Source organism: Manis javanica, chromosome 11 (assembly GCF_040802235.1).
Source record: "Manis javanica isolate MJ-LG chromosome 11, MJ_LKY, whole genome shotgun sequence".
Taxonomy (NCBI): domain Eukaryota; kingdom Metazoa; phylum Chordata; class Mammalia; order Pholidota; family Manidae; genus Manis; species Manis javanica.
The window spans coordinates 4691312-4713347 of record NC_133166.1 but is presented as its reverse complement, the minus strand read 5'-3'; the positions used below and the strand labels follow the sequence as shown (position 1 = coordinate 4713347).

The following is a 22036-nucleotide window of genomic DNA, read 5'->3' as shown; positions in this document are numbered from 1 at the left end:
AATGCTCATAGAAGGATGTTTGGCTGGAAGATTGTCCCATGTCACTACTTCCTGGAATGCTGAGGGAAAAATCATGTCTAAACATAGAGAAAGTGAAGCAAGTGTAAATTTATTCTGTCAGGCATTCTTGGCAGTGCTCCAGAAGAGAAGAATTCCCTTTAATGCATTTCACCGAACCACAATCATTTAAATAAATATTTTGCACCATCAACACACAATGACACGCTATACATTAAAATATCAAGACTTTGTTCCCTTTGAAACTGCTGGAATATCTTACATCCCCAACTGACTTCTTCCTGGTGCCAAAGATCTATAGCTGAAATTCTTCCTTTCTGGAAATGATAGCACATTCACCATATGTGTTGGGTCTCCAGTGCAGCAACCTCATCGATTGTCTCAATAGTAATTGCCCCCTTCCTTCTGCTAATACCGACCGTCAGGAGGCCCACAGACTTCTGGTGGCCACCTCACTAGGACACCAGTTATGTGAGAATCCCACTTTGGGCTCAAGCAGGACACTGGCCTGGGTATACAGGTCTACAAGGAAGGGACAGGATATGTACTCAATACTCAGTATTGCAAAAGCCTGCTTACATGTCTGCACTGCCATTCTGAAGGTAGGATCATGTCTACCATGGGCATTGTTGTATCATCAAAATCTGGTTAATCATTGTAACCTCAACCAAAGTACCTGGTGTTTAGTAGCTGCTCAGTGAATATCCAATGAATAAGTAAATACAGTGCAGGAAGTGGGTAGAAAAACCTCTTCAAGGTGCCAAAAATTTATAGCTGAAATTCCTCCTCTCCAGAAATGATAACACATTCACCGTGTGTTGGGTCTCCAGTGTATCTGGGTTTCTGGGTGAGAGGTTCCATAAAGAGAAATATGATACACCATAAAGATAACACCAACCCATCAGGTTATTACCCTCCTGGACACCCACCACCCAGGGAGATGAGAGGACCAATGGGCTCTCAGTTCTGTGCTCAATGCCCAATGTGTAAATTATAGATATTACAATCCCCATTTTATGGGTGAGCACACTGAGTCTCAGAGTGACTCATTTCCTAGATTAATAAGTGGCACAGCTAAGGTTAGAACTCCAAATCTAGTGTGTTCTTTCTACTACATGTTCTTTCTACATCCCTATGGCACAAAGTGGCCACAGTCTACATTAGGCAAGGGAAACCCTCGCCACATTTTAGATGGTGTCAGTGGTCAGCCTCTGGCAAATAAATTACTCTGGTCCTAAATACCTCACATGGGGCTTTGTATAGAGCCATGCTCGTCAAACTTTAATGAACTGCCCACGAGTCTAGTAAAAACACAGCTTCTGCTTCAACAGATCTTGGAGGGGTGGGGAGGGAGCCTGAGAATCTGCATTTCTAACACATTCCCAGGAAACACAATGCTTCTGATCCTTGGACCACAATTTGGGTAGCAAGAGTGTAGATTACTTCTATTCACAAGTAAATGGAAATATTTGAGATGATGGGACCTCTGACCAAATGGGCTGATTCTGGTTGTATAAAAGCTAGATAGGGTAAAGCAGATCAAATGGCAGTGATAAAGAAATTGTGATGCAGAAGTTGCCTGCCTGGAGTCTACATTCATGCCTACATTGCAGTATGATTTTTCAGTTCTTTATATACCTTTATGCAGAACATTTATACCTTAACTTTCTAAAACGTTATCTTTACAACTGCTTTATAAGATTGGACTGGTATTCACATTCCTAGCACATAGAATGCCCAATAAATGTTAGGCATTTTCATCCCTGTTTTACAGATAGAGACTGAGCCTCAGAGATGTTAACTGTTGGTCAAGCAGATGTTCAAACCCACATCTTTTGCATCCAGCTGCAAACTCTTCCCACCCCACCCACTCCTCCTCAATTGCTGTGTATTTTTCTGGGTTGTAAGTAATCTTTTTTCCCCCTTTTATTTAGCCTGTCCTGTTTCTTTAAGCATTAACTCACTGTCTACCCACTTAGGGCTTAATAAACATCAGTAATATTAATAAATACTATGTCAGCCATGTGGCGAAAATGATTTAAAAGATGAAACAAAGTCAATCGATTTCCTCTTTCTCTCCTCTTATTTCTCATTTTCCATAAATAAATGTCCCAATTCCTGCCCCAGACCTACACCTTTTAAAAAATATTTATTGCTTTTAAAAGCCTTTCCCAGCCCGTCTTTCCTCTCCTGTTGGGCACTCTTAGTCTCACTCCTGGCAGCAGCTCTAAATTATCCTGTTGAGATGCTATCACCCGTTCAGCTCTTGTGTTTGTGCCAGAGAGAGTGAAGGCAGTTGGCAGATGGGCAGATGCTGGATTACTTCTGTGCTTGCAGAGATTCTCTTTCTGATGGGTTTTATACATGAGATTTATTGAGGGTCTCCACCTGCCGACTTTAATGTTAGTCTCTCATATTGGACGTGGATAAAGATTAAAGTGAACTAGGAACAGTTTACTGTTACCATCAGAGAAACATCTTCAACAGCTTCAGTCCTAAACGGCTTCAGTTGGATTTTGTGGAGGGGCAGCATTACATGGTGACCAGTCACCCTAACTCGTCACTTCCCAAGGCAACTCTTCCTCTTGATCGCTGCTTATTAATGTTCATTGCTAGTGGCATAACAACACTAGAAGCTAAACATACAGCCCTCCCCCAAGACTATAAAATACAAAAGGACCCAATTAAAAATTAAACCAAAAACAGCAGTAAACACCTTTGAAAGGGCTTTTGTTTGTTTTATGTTGTTGTTGTTTCACCTCCTGTAATCTGAAATGAATGTATTAAAAGCCAAAAAAGATAGCATTTATTGCACACTTTGTGCCAGGCATTGTCATAAGAGCTTTAAACCAGGCTTTTGAGTACTTTTGCTACTTCCCTTTTAAAGATGAGAAAACTGGCTTTTTGGGGCAGTTCAGGCACTAGCTCATAGTCACAGAATTGTGAAGCGAGAAATTTAAATCCAGGCAGTTGGACTCAAGGTCCAAGATCTTAACTATTATTCTGTATTATTTCCCAAGATGCCCAGATGTTGTCTGAGAATTTAAAAATAGATCTACAGCCTCTTTCAATTTTCAGAAAAGGGAAACCCCCCATTCAAAGCAGCTTAAGTAAGAGGGGGGATTTAATGGCTCCTATCAGTAAGTTACAGAACGGACTGACTGCAAGGATGGCTGGATCCAGGACTTGAAAGCTATCAGGATTCTCTCTGTGCGTTCCACACTGAATGTCAGACTCATTCTTTCAGACCAGCTTGTGTGTGGGACCACATGGTGGCGGACCTCATTGGGGAAGCTTCAGTTTCACATTCTAATATAAGCTCACAGAGGAAAATACTCACTCCTGCTGGTTCCAGTAAGAAAAATTTCTGTAAAAGACTGACTGGCCCAGTTTAGTGTACACACCCATTCTTGGGTCAGTCCCAGTGGCAAGAGAGATAGAAAACTGTAATTTTCTCGATATGGGTCACATGCCTAACCCTGTGGCCTGGAGGGCTGGTCTGTACCGGAAGAGGAGAGAAAATTGCTAAACAGAATATATAAAATGGCTGCTAAACTACCTAATGTGGCTATGCTTCTTTAGAAGTGTTCTTAGATGATTCATGGTTTTTGAATCTTAAAAACACCCTGTGAAGAGGGCAGATCAAGTATTACTAAGGAAATGGTGGTGGATTAAAGATGGCCACAAATTCTTTGTCACTCTCTCTGGGGAAGAAATGGAATTCATTTCCCCTTCCCTTAAATCTGAGCTGGCTTTATGATACTTAATCAATAAAATGCGGCAGAAGTTACTGTAATTATTTCTCAGCCTTGCCTTTAAAAGGACTTGCAGCTTCCACTTTCTCTGGGAATGCTTACTCTTAGGACACTCCCGCTGGAACCTTAACTAGTAAAAAGTCCAGCCACATGCAGAGCCACGTGAAGGCACTCCATTCCACAGCTGCAGCTAAACTTTCAACTGACAGCCAGTTAACCGCCAGCAGCAATGAGTGAGCCACTGCGGACATGCCAGGATGCTCTGGTTGACAACACAGAACCAAAACAGAAACTAAAGAGCATTGGCTTATTGTCCTACAGCTAGAAAGTCTCCGAATTGTGATGCTAAACCAGATGCGCCTCTGACTCTAAGTCCACTGGCTTTCTTTTATTCCCCACTGACTCCTATTAAAAAGAAAATGGGCCTTAATTCAAAATCTCCAATTGTACAATTTCTGCACAGCTGCAGTTTGGGGGAGAGGAGCAGACAGTTCATTCATTCATCCATTCATTCATTCAACAAACATTTTAGAAGCTCTATCTGGCAGGCAACTGAACAAAATGCACGCCTGGTTCTTGAAGAATTCAGAGTCTAATCAACAGAGAGCCCCATTACCAGCTCATTTCAATAAGAACTGATAAGTGCCCTAATGAGGAATGTACAGGGCGCTTTCGGAAAACATGTTGGACACTAAACCTAGCTTAAGGGAGGAAATCATTGGCACATCTTTTGCTGGGTGCAGGAGGGGATCTCTGAGTCTGTGTTGAGGATGCTGAAGAATATGTTTGGAATAAATACAATTATTCATCAAGATAAATGTAATAAGAAATGAGGAGGGAGGCAGGAAGAACCCTAGTATTTGGGATAAGGACATGAACGCCAGTCCTAGTTCCGCCCTTCACTCACTTGTGTTTTTGGCTAAGTCACTGCACCTTCCCGTAATTCAGGTTCCTGTCTGTAAAACTGAGGTGGGATCACACTATTTCATCTTCATGTATACAGACAGTTCCTTTCTTCAACTCCTGTAAATTTTGATATTCCTCAGAATTTGGTCCTTAGCGAGGTGCTCTTCTCACTCTGTAAATTCTCCCTAGCTGATCTCATCTACTCCTATACTTGGTGATCACTCATGGAAATGAAACCCACGTCTCATGCTAGCCCAGTTCTGTGGGTTGTGTACCAGTGGATTCATCTGCTTACTGCACCTCACTGGATATTCCACAGGCACGTGAAGTTCAACACGTTCTCGTCACCTTGCCTACTTGCTCATTACTCGCCCAGCTCATCAGCTTGCCCACTTAACTGACTCCCACTTCTGATCTCTCCTTTGTTTGGCAACACCACCATCAACATTGTTAGAGGCCTGTGAGGTCAACTTCACTGCCCCTGTTCCCTCAACATCATGTGCAATTGTTTGTCAGAACTGCCAATTTTGCCTCCTAAATATTTCTTCAATTCATTCCTTTATCTAGATATCCCTCAAACAGCTCTAATTCAAAATATTCAAAACTTAATTAATTACTTTCCCCTTCAAACCTGCTCCTCTCCCCGTGTTCTCATAGGATGTTGTCCACATCCACTCAGTTGCTAACTATGGAATTCAAGCCTCAGGGTTGATTTAACCATCCACCGTGCCTTACATAACCAGTTAACCAAGGACTCCTGATGTTTGGTCCCCCCTTTGCCTCTTAAATCTCTCCACTCATTGCCATCATCTTTCACTTCCTGCGGTAGTGTCCTAATTGGTTCATCTGCCTTCAGTCTTCAGTCTTCACTCCCTCTGACCTCTTCTCCACAACGAAGCCAGATCTGATCATGTCAGCAACTTCCCTCTCCCCCACCTCCCATTTTCTAGCCCTTTGATTCCTTTATGTTCTAGACTACAAAATCTAGGATAGGAGGCATAATCCATTTACCCTCTTCTGCTTGCACGAAGCACACTGTACTTGGCAGAAAAGATGTTCAGTAAATATGAACCTGCCTTCATACCTTCTCTGATTATAGGTTGTGTATAGTAGATAAAGCTATGACATGTGCTAGGTGTGTGGGACCCCAGAGGCAGTGTCATGAGTCACCACTGTTCAAGCTACAGGCCTTTAATGACAGCTGTAATAGTACTAAATGAATTGTGCAGCCAGTGCACAAACGGATGCACATCCCAGGCATCTTCATGATGGAGCTTAGGGCTGAAGTCACCCTCATGGCTCTGGAAAACATCTTCCCCTTCCTGGACGGCCGATTCCCGATGTGGAAAATAAGCACGTGGGGAGAGATGAAGTAAAACTTCAAAGACGCGGTAGGTATGAGAAACAATGAGGTCTCTCCCAGGGTCTGGCGCGTGCGCGTGCGCAGGGAGCGGGCCTCACCCGCGCCGCAGTCCCGGCGGCCCCCGGGCGGGGCGGGACCAGGCTGATTCCCGCGGTTTGGCCCCGCCATTGGCGGGCGGTTTGAATGACGGAAGTGACGGGCCTCGGCCATGGCTGCCCCGCAGGCGCACAAACGGCTCCTGGGAAGCTGCCCGGCGGCGGCGGCCTCCAGGGCCCTCTGTGTCTGAGCGGCGGTTCCTGACCCCGGGCCCCTGGGTCTCGGGTGAGTGGCGGGCGCGCCGGCCCTTCCGCGGCCCCGGGCGCGCACGACTCCCTGAAGCCTAGGAGGCCGGGGTGTGCCCGGAAGTGGGGGCAGGCTGGGAGGGTCTCGGCGGGCGGCCGCGGGGGGTGCCCGGGCAAGACGCGCGTCCGACGCAGCCCCGCCTGCGGGGCGCCAGAGGCTGTGCCCGGCCGGTGCAGTGGGCCTGTGCGCGGGCCCGGGTCGCGTGGGCCCTGAGCCTCCAGGCGGTCCCCCCACCCCGGAGGGCCACCGCGGCGGCCGCCGCCCGCCCTCCCCCGGTCACCCGCGGACCTGGCCTGAAACCCGGGAGCACGGCCCGGAATCGTTTCAGGCAGAGAACGGGCTCCTCTTTAGTATCTCTTACCTTTAATGCCTCAGGAATTAAGTCCTGCCACAAACCTGAGCTTTTAAAACAATGGGGAATGTTTACGTCTGTAATACTAAGAGATTATTTGTCAGTTTCACATTCATTAACTACTTAACATAATATTAGAAAAACTTCTTGGGGTAGATATTAATACTCCCATTATATACTTTTAAGTAAAAGAATCAAAGTCTTAAGTGACATAGCCAGGGTCGTCCTCTGTGAGTGGCCGTGTTGGGTCTTGAACCCAGATCTTATAAGTCTAGTATCAATTTTGTAATTACAGTGTGCTAGGTGCCATTTAGTCCTCAAGACAAAGTCTTGCAAGTAAGTAGTATCCTCTGTTACTGGATAGTAATACACAGAATTTTTAAATCCCTATTATATGAAAAAATAAGTGAGAGAAAAGGGGAAGTGCCCTTACAGTGGGGTTCCAATGGTAAGTGTTGAAGGAGAAATTGAAATAGAAAACACCTTTTGATAAATGCCACAGTAACTGTTTCAGACAACAGCCGTCAATAAATGTTAATTTAGTGGGCAAAAGTATGAGAAACACGATATCTATATAGCCTCAACAATTTCTCCACCAGATAACTTAGAAAAGTAACTTCAGTGGAGAAACCTGGTAGACACCACCTTAACCAGGTGATCAAAGTTCACATCACCAGTAGTAAGACATGTTAACATCATTTATTTTACCTCCTGATGTGGTGCTCTGTCAGGGGTAATTTGTCACTTCTGGTGTTCTTGTCCAAAATGCATGACCTCAGTCTAACCACAAGAAGATTAAATACATCCAAGCTGAGGGACATTGTATAAAACATGGGCCAGTATTTTTTCAAAAATGTCAAGAGCTTGAAAAGAAAAACAGACTGAGGGGCTGTTTCAGAGTAAGAAGTTGTGTAACCTCAGCAGCCATGCGAATGTAACTCACAGACTTTAATCTCCTGTATTCTGTATCTGTTTGGATGCTTCCCTTGGGCTCCTAGGAAGGCAGTCCTGTCCCTAAGAAACAACGGACTTTGGTTTAAGGACTCCCCAGAGATCTTGGCTGAACCTTCCCGAGACTGCGTGACAGACAGCCTTAAGAGGCTTCTCTTCAACATTCCCTGCCTTCTCCACTGAGTGGGTGAGATTTGCTCATGGTTGAAAAGGGTTCCTGGAGTTTTCCAGACTCAACTTTAGCAGGCAGAGAACTAAATGCTGTTTATGTGCAAGACACTGTGTTTTGGCCTTGGATGTAAAACTGTAAGACCATTCCTGCCTCAATGAGTTTATGTGTTGGTGGACAATTCACTGGAAAAGTCTTAGTCCTTATTAGATAACCCCGAATTCTAGCCTCTATTCTGTTTACACCTGAGTAAAAACAATATCCATCCATGGTATGTGAAATACTTCCTTGTAGATGTTATTTATTAAATTAATTTGAATATTAAAATGATAAATAGCCTCTGCCCTTCAATTGTTAGGAATCTAACTAGAAAGGGCAAATTGCAGTGGGTGAAAAACTAGAGGAAGGTAATAACAAAACATTAGCCCCTATGTAGATGTAAAGGTAGTATGGGTTATAGGGCAAGTCAGTAATGAGGGGGTGGGTGGGCGGAACAAGAATTGCAGAGGACAGCTTCATAAAGAGGGGTGGCTTAGGCTAACCTTCAGAAAGTTGTAATATGTATCCATGTTAGTATCTAGGGAAGCAAATGAGAACACCTGAGTGTGAACAGTTCTAGAATGGATCTGCTATTCCGTACACTTGAATCATCCAAAACAATTGCTCTAAGAAAATGTTTAAGGATCATTCATTTAAAAATCTCACCTTTGTAATTATTGAAGAATTGTTGAGGGGTTGATGTGATTCCATACAATACAATGACACTTGGCTGATCAAGTTACATGCAGGAGAGTGGGAGTTGAATCTAAGGACCAGGAGCCCTTGCAATGACAACAGTGTTGTGGGTTATGAACAAGTTACCAGAATTCTAAAGTTTTACATTGTGATTGTGAAGACGTTACTTCTATGCTGACACAGCATTTAAAATCTTTGTTGTTTTTTACATTTAAGCTAGGTAAACTTCGGAAGCCAATCAGAAATAAGTCAGATCCCAGATACTCTAGGTAAACAATAATCTGCCATAGTTGGGCAGAATTACTTTTTCAAGTAATTCTGATTCACCCTCCACTTAATCCCTTCCCACCCATCTGAGAACCACTGATTCAAGCAACACCTAATTAATAATTGCAATTTGTAAATAAATTGGACAGTTTATTTGCATGTACACAGCTCTTTAAATGTCAGAAGTGTTAATGTGTTTTAAAAATCATTCTAATCTTTGCTGCCCTATTTTAATAGTTTACTTTTTTAAAATTCAGAACCTTTAAAGTACACAGGAATGAAAAGAAAGGTAGTGAATGCTGGCAAGCTGAGATTGAGTCCTAATGAGGAAGCCTTCGTTTTAAAGGAAGATTATGAAAGAAGACGAAAACTAAGATTGCTACAGGTAAGATTTATTTGGAACAAAGTTCCAAATTTTTTGTCTTTTTTACATTACCAGTATTTTTTACATTAGAATGTTTTAAATATTGCATTTAAAAGCCTTTTCTGGCTGTTTAAGAGCCTAGTTCTTTCTTATTTACTAGTTTGGAACATCTAAAAGAATAGGCTAAAATGATAAATAGACTGAAGAAGAGTTTGAGCATTGGGATTATTTGACTCAGTAATACTGGAAAATATTTCTTTAAACATTTAAAAAATATGTATAACCAATGAAGGTTGGAATAGGAAGATTAGAATGGCTTTGACAAAGACTTACTAGAGATTATTAGCTGGTAATGTAGTTTAAGTCTTTGTGAAGCATTTTTAGGTGCCATTTTGTCTAGAATTGGCCATGATGTACACAGACACGGAGTTCTTGTCTAGCTCTATCTGTACTCATTGGTCCTATATATACTTGTTGCATTGTATATACCTTTTAGCCTCTTAAAGGTTATTAGAATGATAATGACAGTCCCATTAGTGCTTTGGGTCGAGGGAAGATAATGGCCAATCAGGGAACTTTAGTAGTCTTGAGATTTTAATTTTTTTACATCACTTGGACTTTGCTGTATATAGGCCATATCTAATATAATATGAATATTCAGGACAACTGATAATACCTAAAGAAAATTCATTTAAGTTCCTGTTCCCAAACAGATTTTCAAAAAAGTTGAAGCCTCTTTTCATATGATGTGTTAAATATTAATTCTTAAGGTTCGAGCACAAGAAAGGGGTATCGCTTTACAGATAAGAGAAGATATAAAACAGAGGAGAAATCAGGAATTCACTCGTTTGGCAGAGGAGCTAAGGACAGAATGGGAAGAATCACAAACCCAGAAAATAAAGAACTTGGAAAAACTGTATTTGGCAAGTTTAAGGACTATGGGAGAGGGACATCAACAAGCCAAAGAAAATGTAAGTGAGCACTGGCTTGACTACCTGTCTGGTAATGATATTGGTTAAAAGTAAATTGTAATGATAAATGCTCGTCTCATGAATGTATTTTCCTGTACAGAGTTTGTTTTGGGCAGCCTGACCGTTTTTATAAATTTAATGTAATTTAAGAATGCCCCCAGCTTCCTTTCCTAGTAAGTCATGTCAAGTAAAATCTATCTTCCTATGATATTTAATTAGCAGTATTTTCTTCTAATCCTTAACTGTTTGGATAAATAATATACTAACTTTCTGAATCAGATGTTGTTCATTTCAAGCATTTTGGACAGACTCAGTAAGCTGAATTCAGATTTCCCATTTCATTATTGTCCCTCATACCTCCAAATCATGTATGAATGTATGTTGAGCATACAAAACTTGAATTTCAATCACAGACAGTAAACATTTTTTGATGACTCAGTATTTAATACTGCTGTCTGACCTTATTTTGTTGTTTATTGTGATTTATGGTTGGAAAATACTAGAATTGTGGTTCCAGAAGTAGTCACACAGAGTAAACAAGCTGGTTCCAAAGAAGGCAGGTCTTTGATATCAAACTATTAGTGAGGAAAGAAATATCTTTAAAGAATGTGGCAATCAAATATGTCCCTTGGTCCTGTGTTAGTCTGTTTTTAGTAATAACCTTAAGTTCTGATATCAGATTTTTGTAGCTTTATTTATGCCACTATTAACTTTGTACCTTAGTATAGTATTTCCTAAACCTCTTCTATTTCAATACCACGTTTGTGATTTTTGCCCTAAATGGGGAGCCACCATGTTATTATGTGTTTGGCATTTTAATCTTGTTTAACATGACATTTTAAGTAAAATGTATTTTTAGGAACCTGATTTGAATGCTCTGGCACAGCGGGCAGCAGAAAGAAAAAGAAAAGCAGAAATGAGGCATAAAGAGGCCTTGAAAGTACAGAAAAATCGAAAAGAAACATTAATGAAACAAAAAACCTGGTAAAGTAGTAAAGATTTTTACCACATTCTCCACTGACACTGATAGAACTGGAAGTAGGGGGTACCTTGGATATTGTTAAGCAGATGTTAAGCAAAAGTCATACAGTGTATTTATTACATTTGTTAAAAACTTGGTTTAAAAATAATGCAGTGGGGGAGTGGTTTGTGTAGGTGAATGTAGCAACAAACGAGCTGTCTCTTCTAGTCTGACCATAGCAGCAATTACTAAGTTTCTGGAGAAACGTAAGGCTCGTTCAGAATGCATGTCAACCAAAATGTGTCTGCCTCTGCCAAACTCTGTCTGCCACTCGAATAGTTACATGTATAAAAGCAAAAGAAAAAAATTAGGGCAGTTAACATAAAAAGAGGTTGTAGACTCTTTGCAAGTTATTAACAGGTGTTTTTGCATGTTGTGAAAGTGTGGGAGACATCTGTGAGCAGTGGTCATTTTATATAGTCTTTATCAACATTGCTAGTTTTTTACCATAAACTTTTAAACTGAAGAACATTAATGTTGGGTCATTCTCCACTGTGGAGCTTTAGATACACTCCTTTCACTTGGTGAACATTGTATATGTCCAGTGGGTATGGACTCTATGAAACAGCACATTGAGCCTTTCATGGGATCCTATGTCTTTTATATTTTTAACCGTGGGGTTGTACTGTAATATTACCTGAGAGATTAATTTATAAGATCTCTTTTTTTTTTTTTAAGGCATATAAAAGCTCGAAAGGAAGCACTGCTTGTGGAAAAAGAGAGATCTGCCAAAATTACAAGTCTGCCACCTCCTCCTCCAACTCTTTTTGAGGTAAATTACTTTGAGTGTTGAGAAGAGCAGATCAAAATAGAATTCAGTGCAAAATATTATTCATTGAAACTTAATTTTTTTTTTATTGAAGGGTAGTTGACACACAGTATTACATTAGTTTCAGGTGTACAACACAGTGATTCAACATTTATATACATGATAATTCTAGCTACCAGCTATCACCATACATAGTTGTTACAATATTTTGACTATATTCCTTATGCTATACATTACATCCCAGTTACTTATTTATTTTACAATTGGAAGTCTGTGCTTTGTTTTGTTTTGTTTTTTTGAGAGGGCATCTCTCATATTTATTGATCAAATGGTTGTTAAACAACAATAAAATTCTGTATAGGGGAGTCAATGCTCAATGCACAATTATTAATCCACCCCAAGCCTAATTTTCGTCAGTCTCCAATCTTCTGAAGCATAACGAACAAGTTCTTACATGGAGAACAAATTCTTACATAGTGAATAAGTTACATGGTGAACAGTACAAGGGCAGTCATCACAGAAACTTTCAGTTTTGATCATGCATTATAAACTATAAACAATCAGTTCAAATATGAATATTTGTTTGATTTTTATACTTGATTTATCTGTGGATACCACATTTCTCTCTTTATTATTATTATTTTTAATAAAATACTGAAGTGGTAGGTAGATGCAAGATAAAGGTAGAAAACATAGTTTAGTGTTGTAAGAGAGCCAATGTAGATGATCAGGTGTGTGCCTGTAGACTTGAGTGTTAATCCAAGCTAGACAAGGGCAATAAAACATACACGGATGCAGAAGATTTCTCTCAAAACAGGGGGGTGAGGTTCTAAGCCTCACCTCTATTGATCCCCAATTTCTCACCTGATGGCCCCCCTGCAACTGTGCCTGTCTTAGGTTGTTCCTCCCTTGAGGAATCTTACCCGTCTCTGGCTAACCAGTCATCTTCCGGGGCCATACAGGGAAATGTAAAGTTGGCAAGTGAGAGAGAAGCCTTATTGTTTGAAAAGGTTAGCTTTTTACTTCTTTGCATATTTATGCCCTGTGGCTTCTATGCCCAGCATTTGTCTTGAGGTATCTTTACCACTTGGAAGAATTATGATACCCGGTAAATTCGATATGAGGCATGAATTCTATTTAAGGGTTGTAATTAGGAAGGAAGAAGAAAAGCTATAGAAGTAGCAGGCGTAAGAAAACATGGGAAGATTGATTATTTCTTTGACATATATTCTTGTAGAGTAACTTCAGCATGTATAGGTTTTAAACTACTAATTAAATTGCTCACACACATTAACATAATAGGAGTACAGTTACATAACCAAAGCAAACCTATAATTACCAGCCATCTCCAGTGAAACCAAGAAAACCAGTTAGGCACCTTAGGCATTTGTGAAAACTTATCTATGATGTGGTGGATATTGTCCAACTGAACTTCAACAGTCTGAGAGAAATCAGACAAATTAAAACAACCCATTCCTGGGGACTGTTCACATCCCATGTGTTCTTTTAACAGTAGATAGTCTGTAGTTGTAAGATTTTGGAGCGCTACAGTTTGCACTTCTCCTAATTCTTGGTTGAGTTCCAACAGTATAGATCCAGTCAAATTTGTTGTTTTACTGTATGCACAGGCCAGCTTAGATATCTCCTTCTTCATTCCCATGGCAAGTCCAGGAGCTGGTGGGATGAGTGCATCTACAGCTGTAGCAGCGCGTGGATCTTTGTTGGGGTTTTTTGATGATCATCTTCTGGTATAAGTCTTCCAGAGAGTGCTGATGTTGGAAGTTCTTTTTCATATCGTATCTTAGTTCATTTTCTGGGTAGCCAAATTAGGCTTTGATCCTCTGTATAAACACAGACAGACCCTTTGCCCACACTTTGATATGCCCTTTATACCATTGTGTAGAACTCATTGGAGGCCACCACACAGGAACTGTTTTTTGTTTTTTTTTTAAGAGAAAGGAATATTATCAGAAAAATGTACCTCCATAGCTGATCATCTGACACCCTTTAAGTGGTCAAAATTAAGGATATTTAAAGCATGCATTAATCGTTGATTTACAGTTAGTTTTATCCTATCAGGGAGTAATCCCCCTTTTCTTTCTTTCTTTTTTTTTTCTTATCATTAATCTACACTTACATGACGAATATTATGGTTACTAGGCTCTCCTCTATACCAGGTCCCCCCTATAAACCCCTTTACAGTCACTGTTCAGTTCCTCTGCCCATTTTTTAATTGGGTTATTTGTTTATTGTTGTTGAGGCGTGTGAGTTCTTTATATATTCTGGACGTCAAGCCTTTATCGGATCTGTCATTTTCACATATATTCTCCCATACTGTTGGGTTCCTTTTTGTTGATGGTGTCTTTTGCTGTACAGAGGCTTTTCAGCTTAATATAGTCCCACTTGTTCATTTTTGCTGTTGTTTTCCTTGCCCGGGGAGATATGTTCAAGAAGAGGTCACTCATGTTTATGTCTAAGAGGTTTTTGCCTATGTTTTTTTCCAAGAGTTTAATGGTTTCATGACTTACATTCAGGTCTTTGATCCATTTTGAGTTTACTTTTGTATATGGGGTTAGACAATGGTCCAGTTTCATTCTCCTACATGTAGCTGTCCCATTTTGGCAGCACCATCTGTTGAAGAGACTGTCATTTTGCCATTGTATGTCCATGGCTCCTTTATCAAATATTAATTGACCATATATGTTTGGGTTAATTTCTGGAGTCGCTAATCTGTTCCACTGGTCTGTGGCTCTGTTCTTGTGCCAGTACCAAATTCTCTTGATTACTATGGCTTTATAGTAGAGCTTGAAGTTGGGGAGTGAGATCCTCCCTACTTTATTCTTCTTTCTCAGGATTGCTTTGACTATTTGTGGTCTTTGGTGTGTCCATATGAATTTTTGAATTATTTATTCCAGTTCATTGAAGAATGTTGCTGGTAGTTTCATAGGGATTGTATCAAATCTGTATATTGCTTTGGGCAGGATGGCCATTTTGACGATATTAATTCTTCCTAGCCATGAGCATGGGATGAGTTTCCATCTGTTAGTGTCCCCTTTAATTTCTCTTAAGAGTGACTTGTAGTTTTCAGAGTATAAGTCTTTCACTTCTTTGGTTAGGTTTATTCCTAGGTATTTTTTTTTTTTTGATGCAATTGTGAATGGAGTTGTTTTCCTGATTTCTCTTTCTGTTGGTTCATTGTTAGTGTATAGGAAAGCCACAGATTTCTGTGTGTTAATTTTGTATCCTGCAACTTTGCTGTATTCCGATATCAATTCTAGTAGTTTTGGGGTGGAGTCTTTAGGGTTTTTTATGTACAGTATCATGTCATCTGCAGATAGTGACAGTTTAACTTCTTCTTTACCAATCTGGATTCCTTGTATTTTTTGGTTTTGTCTGATTGCCATGGCTAGGACCTCCAGTACTATGTTATATAACAGTGGGGAGAGTGGGCATCCCTGTCTAGTTCCCGATCTCAGAGGAAAAGCTTTCAGCTTCTCGCTGTTCAATATAATGTTGGCTGTGGGTTTCTCATAAATGGCCTTTATTATGTTGAGGTACTTGCCCTCTATTCCCATTTTGCTGAGAGTTTTTATCATGAATGGATGTTGAACTTTGTCAAATGCCTTTTCAGCATCTATGGAGATGATCATGTGGTTTTTGTCTTTCTTTTTGTTGATGTGGTGGATGATGTTGATGGACTTTCGAATGTTGTACCATCCTTGCATCCCTGGGATGAATCCCACTTGGTCATGGTGTACAATCCTTTTGATGTATTTTTGAATTCGGTTTGCTAATATTTTGTTGAGTATTTTTGCATCTACGTTCATCAGGGATATTGGTCTGTAGTTTTCTTTTTTGGTGGAGTCTTTGCCTGGTTTTCGTATTAGGGTGATGTTGGCTTCATAGAATGAGTTTGGGAGTATTCCCTCCTCTTCTATTTTTTGGAAAACTTTAAGGAGAATGGGTATTATGTCTTCTCTGTATGTCTGATAAAAGTCCAAGGTGAATCCATCTGGCCTGGGGGTTTTGTTCTTTGGTAGTTTTTTGATTACCGCTTCAATTTTGTTGCTGGTAATTGGTCTGTTTAGATTTTCTGTTTCTTTCTGGGTCAGTCTTGGAAGGTTGTATTTTTCTAGGAAGTTGTCCATTTCTCCTAGGTTTCCCAGCTTGTTAGCATATAGGTTTTCATAGTACTCTCTAATAATTCTTTGTATTTCTGTGGGGTCCGTCGTGATTTTTCCTTTCTCGTTTCTGATTCTGTTGATTTGTGTTGACTCTCTTTTCCTCTTAGTAAGTCTGGCTAGAGGCTTATCTATTTTGTTTATTTTCTCGAAGAACCAGCTCTTGGTTTCATTGATTTTTTCTATTGTTTTATTCTTCTCAATTTTGTTTATTTCTTCTCTGATCTTTATTATGTCCCTCCTTCTGCTGACCTTAGGCCTCATTTGTTCTTCTTTTTCCAATTTCGATAATTGTGACATTAGACCATTCATTTGAGATTGTTCTTCCTTCTTTAAATGTGCCTGGATTGCTATATACTTTCCTCTTAAGACTGCTTTTGCTGTGTCCCACAGTAGTTGAGGCTTTGTGTTGTTGTCGTTTGTTTCCATATATTGCTGGATCTCCATTTTGATTTGGTCATTGATCCATTGATTATGTAGGAGCGTGTTGTTAAGCCTCCATGTGTTTGTGAACCTTTTTGCTTTCTTCATACAGTTTATTTCTAGTTTTATGCCTTTGTGGTCTGAAAAGTTGGTTGGTAGGATTTCAATCTTTTGGAATTTACTGAGGCTCTTGTTGTGGCCTAGTATGTGGTCTATTCTGGAGAATGTTCCATGTGCACTTGAGAAGAATGTGTATCCTGTTGCTTTTGGATGTAGAGTTCTGTAGATGTCTATTAGGTCCATCTGTTCTAGTGTGTTGTTCAGTGCCTCTGTGTCCTTACTTATTTTCTGTGTGGTGGATTTGTCCTTTGGAGTGAGTGGTGTGTTGAAGTCTCCTAGAATGAATGCATTGCATTCTATTTCCTCCTTTAGTTCTGTTAGTATTTGTTTCAGGTATGTTGGTGCTCCTGTATTGGGTGCATATATATTTATAATGGTTATATCCTCTTGTTGGACGGAGCCCTTTATCATTATGTAATCTCCTTCTTTATCTTTTGTTACTTTCTTTATTTTGAAGTCTGTTTTGTCTGATACCAGAATTGCAATACCTCCTTTCTTCTCTTTGTTGTTTGCATGAAATATCTTTTTCCATTCCTTGACTTTAAGTCTGTGCATGTCTTTGGGTTTGAGGTGAGTCTCTTGTAAGCAGTGTATGGATGGATCTTGCTTTTTTATCCATTCTATTACTCTGTGTCTTTTGATTGGTGCATTCAGTCCATTTACATTTAGGGTGATTATTGAAAGGTGTGTACTTATTGCCATTGCAGGCTTTAAGTTTGTGGTTACCAAAGGTTCAGGGTTAGTTTCTTTACTATGTTACTGTCTAACTTAACTCGCTTGTTGAGCTATTATAAACACAGTCTGATAATTCTTTATTTCTCTCCCTTCTTATTCCTCCTCCTCCCTTCTTCATATGTTGTGTGTTTTGTTCTGTGCTCTTTTTAGGAGTGCTCCCATCTAGAGCAGTCCCTGTAGGATGCCCTGTAGAGGTGGTTTGTGGGAGGCAAATTCCCTCAACTTTTTCTTGTCTGGGAATTGTTTAATCCCTCCTTCATATTTAAATGATATTCGTGCTGGATACAGTAGTCTTGGTTTGAGGCCCTTCTGTTTCATTGCATTAAGTATATCATGCCATTCTCTTCTGGCCTGTAGGGTTTCTGTTGAGAAGTCTGATGATAGCCTGATGGGTATTCCTTTGTAGGTGACCTTTTTTTTCTCTCTGGCTGCCTTTGCTACTTTGTCCTTGTCTTTGATCTTTGCCATTTTAATTATTATGTGTCTTGGTGTTGCCCTCCTTGGATCCCTTGTCATGGGAGTTCTGTGTACCTCTGTGGTCTGAGAGGCCATTTCCTCCCCTAGTTTGGGGAAGTTTTCAGCAATCATTTCTTCAAAGACACTTTCTATCCCTTTTTCTCTCTCTTCTTCTTCTGGTACCCCTATAATGCAGATATTGTTCCATTTCGATTGGTCACTCAGCTCTCTTAGAATTCTTTCATTCCTGGAGATCCTTATCTCTGCATCAGCTTCTCTGCGTTCCTGTTCTCTGTTTTCTAGTCCATTAATGGTCTCTTGCATCTCGTCCATTCTGTCTGAAGTCCTTCCAGAGCTTGTTTTATTTCTGTATTCTCCTTCCTTAGTTCTTGCATGTTTCTCTGCAAGTCCATCAGCATGGTTATGACTTTTGTTTTGAATTCTTTTTCAGGAAGACTGGTTAAATCTATCTCCCCAGGTTCCTTCTCAGGGGAAGATGTAGCAGATGCCGAAGCTGTCTGGGTTAGTCTTGTCTGGATCATATTTTTGCCTTTTCATGTTGACAGGTGCTATTGACTGTCAGCTGGGAGGGCCAAACTTTTCACTTGCTACTGGCCTTTCTTTACTGGGACAACTGCGACCCCTAGTGGCTTGTGTTGGGTAATTGCGTGTAGACTGGGTCTTTGTGTCTTGCCCGGCCGATATGGAGGAAGCTCCCTTTTTGAGGGTGTGGTCTGCCTTAGGCTGCTTCTCTGCTTTCCCAGCGCCTGGAGGGGTAATGGATGGGCTGGCTGTTTGGCTGTTTACCTCCGTGAGGGGTCTCAGAACTGTTGCCCAGGGGGTTAGTGCACCTGGTTTTCCCTGTAATTTCCAGACACTGGGCTGTGACCTTTGTTGTTTCCGTCCAGCTGTGGGGTCCCTGTCCCTTTAAGACTTTCAAAAAGCACTCGCTTTTCTTTGTCACAGGGGCATCAGCTTTGGAACCTGCTCAGAGGTCTTGCTGCCCTGTTTCCCTAGTTTCCAGCCCTCCATGCATGCACTGTGTCTGCTCTCTGGTGCGGGTGGCTGGGGCTGGGTGTTTAGCAGTCCTGGGCTCCCTCTCCCTCCTGCCGGGAGCTGGGGGGAGGGGCGCTCGGGTCCCGCCGGCCAGGGCTTGTATCTTACCCCTTTCACCAGGCGCTGGGCTCTCGCACGTGTGGATGTAGTCTGGCTGTTGTCCTGTGTCTTCTGGTCTCTCTTTTAGGATTAGTTGTATTTGTTGTATTTTCAAAAATATATGTTTTTGGGAGGAGATTCCCACTCTCCTACTCATGCCGTCATGTTGGCTCCCTGAAACTTAGTTTTTAATTGTGCAAGTAACACAGTATATCTGGAGTATTTAAAAAATAATATGGGGTATCCTTTTATGTATAAATAGTATGTCCTGATGTATATGGACCTTTTTGAAAGCACTGTACTAATGTTGTTCCCAATCATCTAATACCTAGTTTGTGTTCCATTTTACCAGGTTGTCTCAAAAAAATTTTGTTTGAAAAATTTTATCTGATTTTTAAAAAGCTATGAATAGATGGTCCTTTTTAAAAAAATGCCCTTTGTTTATTGAAAAAAATTACTGGATTATTTGCCCTATCAGCTTTGCCACATCCAGGATTTGGCCATTGTAAATAGTTACCATTTTACAGATAAATTAGGTTTAAGTGAGTTAATGTATACAAGATTATGTAAAATGACAAGAGAGGTCTATATTTGTGAGTAAAATATTTGGATTGGTGATTTTAGAGCTTGCTTTTGAAAAAAACATTAAAGTGGAAATTTAAAAAGGTATTGGTTCCCTTTTTCACACTAGCTTGTGGTTACTGAAAAGGCTATTTTTTATCAAAATTACATAGTTATCTTTAGCTAATAAGTAGAGGTAAAAAACATTGAAATACATGGTTAGCTACTTTAATTGTATATCTTTATTTATTTTTATATTTAGTTATACAAGTATATTTTATGTATGTGCAATTAGCATAAGTACCAGATATTCACCTCTTAAGCCTTTCATTTTATCAGCTTGCTTTTATGTTGAGCCATCTGCCATGTGATACTTGATCCCGTAAGGTTCAAATGGAAGAATCAGCTTTCAGTCACTCCCTTGGTACCATGGTAAAAGGCTGGCAGTATTTATCCGTGATGCCTTTTGATTACCTTTGTCATATTTTCTAATGTTCCTAACAAGCCATAGTCAAAAATTTACAAAAGCAAATAAAACATTCTGTGTAAGCAATTTGGTAAATGTGAATTATATGTAAATGTGTGAGTATTTTTTCCCTCAACATTTTATTATGAACATTTTCAAAATACAAAGAAATTGAAAGAAGAGTGCAGTGAATAGCTGTTTGCATTGTGTATAAACTTCAAGTTTCAAGTAATTGCCTGTATATATGTGTACATCTGAATGGAGGTTATGGAGAGGACATTTCATCCTACATACTTCAGCATGCTTCTTGAAAGAACAAGGACATTCTCATATGCAACTATAGAATCATTCTAAGAAAATTAATGTTAATCCCTTAATACCATTTAATCTACAGTCTATAATGAAAATACTTCAATTTTTCCTAAACTGTCTTATCTTACTACTCTTTTTTTGTTGTTGTTGTTATCATTAATCTACAGTTACATGCAGAACATTATGTTTACTAGGCTCCCCACTTCACCAAGTTCTCCCCACAGTCCCCGTTACAGTCACTGTCCATCAGCATTCTCACTACTCTTTTTAAACCAGAATCCAGTCAGGGTTCAGCCGTTGCTTTCGTTTTGTCTCTGGAACATTATCTCCCCCAACCCTAGCCAGCTTTTTTATTTTTTATTTTTATTTTTTTTATTTTTATTTTTTTAAATTTTTTATTAAGTTATGATTGATATACACTCTTATGAAGGTTTCACATGAAAAAACAATGTGGTTACTACATTTACCCACCTTTTCAAGTCCCCACCCATACCCCAATGCAGTAACTGTCCATCAGTGTAGTAAGATGCCACAGATTCACTATTTGCCTTTTCTGTGCTACACTATCTTCCCCATGATACCCTCCCACACTGTGTGTGCCAATCATAAACCCCTCAATCCCCTTCTCCCTCCCTCCCCACCCGCCCTCCCACAGCCCTCCCTTTGGTAACCATTTTATCTTCAGTTACCAAGAAATTTGTGAAGTGGTATTTTGGCACCAGACAGGTACTTGCCATCATTCTACATTTATTCATTGGTCTGCTTCTGTTTGAATAAAGAAGGGAACTTCTCTTATCGCTGGGCATGAACCACTGAACCAAATGATCAAATTGAGAATCAATAATGGGAGTAAAGCTATTACGTGCCTCCTGATGTGATGCATTAAACTAATTAGCATCACCTAGTTAGTATTCTTGCCTAAATATAATTAGTTTTTAAACCTAAATTCTAGTTTAATGGAAATACAGTACATTCCCATGTGAAAAAAACAAACAAGGATGATGGATTAAAATACAAAATTTTTTCATTGGATTCAACTTTAAATGTAAATACGTTTAACCTATCTGTTTTCTATGTTCCATTTTTCAGAACATTGAAGTAAAGAGAATTACCAATGTGGAAACTAGTAGCTCTACCTACCATCATCTTTACAGTTTTGTGAATAGAGAGATGGGCACAAAGCAGGTGACCGACTTACTGTTTCTTCATGATCCTCCCTTTTATTATTTCTCTGTTCATTGAATTAAGCTATGTCTTGGTTCTGTGTATATTCTCAGATACCAAAGTTGAAACACCTCTACTAACCATCTTAGGCTATCTTTTAAGTATGCTTTGAATTATGTCATGTTAATATGAATGATGATTTCATATGAAAGGAGTTAATTACTTAAATGGTATATTTTAAAATAGCAGATTTTAAAACCTTTGTAATCATAAAAATAATATATGCTCTTTGTTAAAAATTTGGAATTAAACACATAAACATAAACTATAGGGAAAATACCTGTGATTCCATCACCAAAATGTAATGTTGTTAATACGTAAATGAATTAATTCATTAATATATATAAACATATATTTTCAAAACATGATTTTTAATAGGCACTAATATTTCATCCTAGAATTTAACCATTCTCCCTTTTT

General features: G+C 39.6%; 1 protein-coding gene across 14 annotated transcripts in view; it reads left to right on the top strand.

The window, feature by feature from the left end:
• The first annotated feature begins 6209 nt into the window (after window positions 1-6209).
• The window catches only part of CEP295 (centrosomal protein 295), a 47748-nt gene continuing 31921 nt past the window's right edge, over window positions 6210-22036 (top strand). For 10 of the 14 annotated variants that reach the window (XR_012122486.1, XR_012122488.1, XR_012122487.1 and 7 more), the window contains exons 1-7: window positions 6210-6363; window positions 7735-7874; window positions 9116-9243; window positions 9993-10193; window positions 11053-11177; window positions 11893-11986; window positions 21482-21577. Coding sequence is in view for 10 of the 14 variants with exons in the window: in XM_073215856.1 (XP_073071957.1) it covers window positions 9136-9243; window positions 9993-10193; window positions 11053-11177; window positions 11893-11986; window positions 21482-21577 (624 nt within the window). In the remaining 4 variants the exon portion in view is untranslated. Of the gene's footprint in view, window positions 6364-7734; window positions 7875-9115; window positions 9244-9992; window positions 10194-11052; window positions 11178-11892; window positions 11987-21481; window positions 21578-22036 lie in introns of those variants that run through there. The other 4 variants (XM_073215846.1, XM_073215851.1, XM_073215848.1 and 1 more) reach the window with 4 other exon arrangements.